General features: G+C 26.2%; 1 protein-coding gene across 1 annotated transcript; it reads left to right on the top strand.

The window, feature by feature from the left end:
* The first annotated feature begins 2,342 nt into the window (after positions 1–2,342).
* LOC109790460 (uncharacterized) lies at positions 2,343–5,171 on the top strand. Its single transcript, XM_020349615.2, has 4 exons — positions 2,343–2,662; positions 3,480–3,615; positions 3,975–4,068; positions 4,772–5,171. Exons 1-4 carry the CDS (start codon positions 2,466–2,468, stop codon positions 5,032–5,034), a joined length of 690 nt encoding a protein of 229 aa, XP_020205204.1. The 5' UTR covers positions 2,343–2,465; the 3' UTR covers positions 5,035–5,171.
* The last annotated feature ends 929 nt before the right edge of the window (positions 5,172–6,100 follow it).

The following is a 6,100-nucleotide window of genomic DNA, read 5'->3' on the forward strand; positions in this document are numbered from 1 at the left end:
TCATAATTACTAGTTAAAATGACCAACAAATAAATAAATATGAAGAAGTTAGTGAATATTTACAACATTAGCCTTTTTTTTGTTCATTAACAAGAAGTATTTTCCATTGAACACGAGGACAATCTACTTCGGGTGTTTGACGGGTAGCAATAGGTAAGTATTCCCTCTCAGCTTGAATTTTCTACATTTGCAAGAGTCAAGATATGGAACCTAACCACTTTGTTAAGTGGCACAAGCCCCCTATTATTCGCGTCAACCCAAGTTGGTTTACGATATTAGCCTTACTACTTTATAATAATAGTAGTAAAAATTTTAAATTTTAGAATTAAATATATATCTATATTAAATAAATAATATTAATAATTATATATTAAATATAAATAATATCATATATATATATAAGAAAAACGACACCAATGTAACTTTTACTAAATATTACATCGCTCAATAACTTTATATTAAATGTGAATTTTATAAATCCAACTTTTAGATTGAAAAAATTTTACTCTTAAATCATATATAAATTTTTTTATATTAATGCAAAATGATTTGATACTTCATTCTTATAAAACAAAATTGAATTAATATATACATTTCAAAATATAATAAAATATGAACACTTTGATTACCTTCAAATTATTTTTCAATTTTAACAAAATTTGATATAAACATATAAAGTAATATGAATTTTCAATCTAACAGTTGGATTTACAAAATTCAAATTTAATATAAAGTTATTGATCGATATATTACTTAGTAAAAGTTACATCGATATCGTTTAAACCCTTATATATTATATTATATATATATAGAGAGAGCGATACATGTTTAGTCTACTAAGATATATATAATTCTTAGTTTATTATCAAATTTTGTTAAAATTGAACAACAATTTGAAGGTAATCAAAGTGTTCATATTTTATTATATTTTGAAATGTATATATTAATTCAATTTTGTTTTATAAGAATGAAGTATCAAATCATTTTGTATTAATATAAAATTTTGTATATATGATTTAAGAGTAAATTTTTTTCAATTTAAAAGTTGAATTTATAAAATTCACATTTATATAATATATATATATATATATATATATATATATATATATATTATCACGAGATATTGTGTAAACATGTATCTCTCAAGTTCAAATATTAGTTTAGTCTACTAATACCTAAAAAAATTAAAACATTATGAAACTAAGAATTAAACTAACTAAAATAATAATTAAAAATTAAAATACAGATAAAAATGATGTAACAACTCTAATTAAATAAATAAAGTATTACAATTTAGAATTTTAAATTAAAATTTTATATTATGATATAATATATTTTTCTATAATTAATTATATATAAATAAAGGTGTAATTGATGTAAGTACTATACTTGCATCCGTCTACATGACAATTTATGTGAGTTTTTACTTTGATAATTAAAAATATTTTTTTACATGTACCCACCACAAAAATCCGGATACATTTCATCATCTCTAATTAAAAAATGTTACTAGATAAGAGGAACATAACTTAATATCGTGGAACACTTAATTTCATCGTGATAAAAATATTATGAAAACATCAAAACTCTCTTATACTCAATACTCAAATTTAATATTATTGATTAAATTAAATTAACCTTATAGTAATTGATCACGTTTAATGATTAAACAAAATTAATTTATTATTTTTTGAAATGGTTGATTATACTTATTTATATTAACTTATAAATAAACATTAAAAGATAATTTTTACAGTATAGGGTATAACAGTCATCCCATTTTATTTCTTCTAATTTATTCTCCATATTTTATCAATTACATTGAGTTTTGTTTATTTAAAAAACTAAAAAAAAAGTATTTTATTTTATTTTTTAATTGGATAACAAAAGTATTTTGAAAATTACAATATATGCTATCTGAACCAAACTATTATTTTATTACTCCCATAAATTCATTAAAGGATTCGCACGAAAGAATTTTAAATGTTAATGAACCATTTTTTTTAAAGAGTTTCTAAATATAACATTTATATCAAAATATTCCTCTCTTTTTTTTTTTAATGAAAGTCCAAAATATTCCTCTTAATAGCATAAATATTAAATAACTTTTAAACTTTACAAGATCTATGCATTTTTATTAAAAAATAACTTAACATACAGATGAAATTGACTGTATATTATGAATTATTGAATAACTCTATTAGTCTCCAACTAATTTATAATAATAAAATATATAAAAATAAAAATAAAAACGTAGCTGCAAAACAACCAGATAGTTCATTATCTTTCATTAAAAAAACAAAAATCAAATATGCATAGAAGTATATAACATTAACACATAGTTTATATGAATCGATCTCTATCCAATCCAACCTTACCCAGTTGAACTACAAACCAATCCAAAGGACCATACTTTCCATCATCCACGGATTGTGCAACTGTGTAAGAGAGAGACTCAATCAGCAATGGGAGGAGGAACCATCATGCATTCCAACCATCCTATGCCTCACTTTAGGAACACTCTCACCAATCTTAAGCCTCCACTTTCAACTGACAACACCACCCTATCTTGCTGCGTTTGTCAGTGTCACAATCAACTTTGCACAAAACAGCCTGTTCCATCTCAAAGGGAAGTCCAAGATGCCATGTCATCTCTTCAAGAGTCAGTTCTAATTCACTTCCTACTTTCTTATGTTGTTGCTTGATGCCCTTTTCAGATTACTGGCTCAAATTGTAGATACTGTTAACTCCAATTTTATTGCTTTGGTCAATCAGTGTTATAAACATTAATTTCTTGTTACTCATGGTTAGGCCTTGTATGCTTTATTATTAAAGCTGTATCAGAATTTTGTGGGAAGATACAAGTAACTCCAATATAGTGTGGCCATACATACAGGGTAAAACTCGAAATTGAGGAAAGGGATATTGTAGAAAAAACATTGTATTGAATTGATTGAAAAAAATACAGTTAGACTATGGACATGTTTATGTAAGTTTGTGTAAAAGAGATTTTTAGGAGAGAAAAATAGAAAAGAAAAATAAAATAAGTTTCTTTATAAGTTAAAATTGTCTTATTTCTTATTTTACTAGTTTATGAAAAAAATTATTTTGATTTCTTTCCCTATTTTAATCTTCTAAAAATATTTATGGAAAAACTTATTCAAACAAGCCCTATATTAGTGATCTTTATATAGAGCTTACGACAGCTAACAATTATTTCTATCAAATTAATAGCAACTAACAAATTAAGAGAATATTTGGATACAAGTCAAGAAAGACATTTAAGAGCTTCTTTTATTGAAAAATACTCTTTATTTTCAGTAAAAATAAGCTCTCAAAAGACTTATCCAAGCAGACTCTGACTACTCTCAGCAAGATGGCAAAAGTTTAATGGCTTATTTTTACCATGTGTTGTGTATAAGAGTTTTATGCAAGCAATAACAACCTGGACATTCTTTTTTAAAATTGTCGCTTGTCAGATTTATGCGAGCAGCATCATCATCAAGCACAGTTCAGCAAATATCAGGCTCTTATGGTCAGAGGATAGTGAATTCTCATGGATATAAAAGACTATATGATGCTTTTCAGTTGCTGCAAGATGATCCTGCTATTAAGGTTCCCTCTCGACTTATTGTCAAGTTTTTTTTTTTTTTTTTTTTCATTTAACAATTCCTGATTTAGTTGAAAAACTGAAATTATAAAAGCTCTCTTTTCTTTTGATATGTTATATTTGTTATTTTGGATGACACCTTCTTGCTTTGGAATTTCTTCTATTTGTTGGAATTTCTGTCATGTTATGGATTGGAGGGATTTCTTGTTATTAAATCTGTTGTGCCCAATTTGGATTCTGGCACTTTTTAGGTGGTCATTCCAGCTTTTATTATTTAATTTAATTTTGTACGACTTTTGTTGTTGCTATTTTTTAATTTTCTCTATAATTTGAATATGTCTTTGTGACTATAACTTGCTTGTAGAGGTTAGTGGTTTCATTGTCATCTGATAAAGCTCTTTGGGATGCTGTCATGAGCAAAGTGCTGCATCAAAAGCTCCTAGAGTTGCCTGATTCAGGTTTGTATTAATGGTCATCTATATGAGTATTATGTCAAACATAAAAGTACAGAGTAAATGAATAAGTTGCAGTAGTTAGTACTGCTTAATGCATTTCAGACCCCTGAGAAATTATTAGATAGATTAAAATTACCGAATTTTCATAATCTCAGTCAATCAATATATAATATGCATTTAATTTTTTTTCAATTTACAAGAAAAATTATTAACAATTGATTATATATCATATAAAGATTAGTTAGGAACCATGTAATACAATCTTGTCACCACATCTAATTTAATCAAAAAATGTGGGTTTCCCTGAATTTCTTGAGTGATGTTCGAGATCACAGAGCATCCTTCTCCCAACACCACTTCCCAAGACAAAAGAGAGAGAAGAAATGAGATAAGAGACATAACTGATAGTGTGTGATTAAGGTACTGTTTTGATCTAGTGTTATGAAAGAAGGAATAAAACCTACAACAATAGCTAGATCCCTTTTCCAAAACCAACCAAATAAAATAATGTTAAACAACCTGGTTTATTCACACTTCTATATTGTATTAAATTTGATTCAACCACAAGGGTCAGCCTTGTGGTTGTAAGGTATTGGAATAGATGCATATGAATTTAGATCTGATCTTTATTGTCTATTAGTTTTCCAACTGATTAATAAAAAACAAACTTCTTCTGACTTGTCTCTTATTGTATTATTTCATCTAGTTGAAAGTAGAAGGCCACAGATTCCAGAACTAAATGAAATCGGCATACATGTATTGAGCTGGACATTGGATATCATAAAGGGAAAGATATTGGAACTGATAGAAAGTTTCCAGTCACTTGTGAATGATTTATTTCAATGCTCTAGGATGGAAAATACTACAACAGATGATGCAACAGAGTTGGATGAAAAAGTTAGGTCATCTTTCCTTCTCTCCATAGTAATCCTCTTGATTGTAATTGTGGCTCGATCTCAAAGGTTTTAGTTGGAGTGTGGATATGGCCAAACTTCTTCACTGTAGATTTATAATTATGGACATTTTTTAATAATTTTTTTCAGAAACACTTGAAAAAAATATGAAATAAACTTCTTTATTGACAATACATAAATTAATTTGTAAAAGTTCTCTCCTAATTGCTTCGTTGGTGTCTTTTTCTCTGTTTGCTATCTTGTAATGTGTAAACGGATGTTTTTAGGCTTTGAAACCAAATACACTCGTAGTAGTGGAGTTGAAACAAAATTAATTTGGTTGCGTTTGTTTTATACGAATAGAACTTTCCAGAGTCATGTTAAAAGTTAATCTTTCACAAATCACATTATATTTGTTTTAACGGCCTAGGTGATATACACATGCTCTTCGTTTTTAAAGTTTACTTCAATAATACACAACAATTCACTTTCCAACTGGTGATGATAACTCTGAATTCGATATCCCTTTGTTTAAATATCATAAAGAGAAAGAAATAAATAAAAAAAATAGTGAAATAAGACAAAAATACAAAATTTTTGCAGAACAAATACTGAAACATCCCTTTGTTAATAAAAAAAAATTATACAATTTGTTTAATTTTGTCTATTTTCTCCCTCATTCGAACATGAAGGGATTTCTAAGTTTCTTATTTTTATTCATCTTAACAATAAATATGAATCCAAAAAAATACATTCTTAGGAATGTTAAAATACTTTTTCAATTAAACTCTGTTATGCATTGAAAATGTTATCATATTGAAAATATAATATAGGTACAATATTACTTTACTAGTTCGTGACATTTTCATTTTATTAAATCAAAACCATAAAAGTATAAAACTTCCCATTGAATATGAAAATAATCATAAGTAATTAGTCAAATTTAAGTTTAAATATAGGTATTGTTGTAAGAGTTAATCACCTATACATTATCAGTGTAAAAAAATTTTATACTGATAACTAATTATATCTTTTAGTTATATCATGTTATTATTAAAAGAAAATATATTTACAGTAACATGACACAATTAAAAAATATAATTGATTATCAGTGTAACTCTTGTTCTAAAACGTAAATATGG

Source organism: Cajanus cajan, chromosome 4, assembly GCF_000230855.2.
Source record: "Cajanus cajan strain Asha chromosome 4, NIPB_CcT2T_4, whole genome shotgun sequence".
NCBI classification, from domain to species: Eukaryota; Viridiplantae; Streptophyta; class Magnoliopsida; order Fabales; family Fabaceae; genus Cajanus; species Cajanus cajan.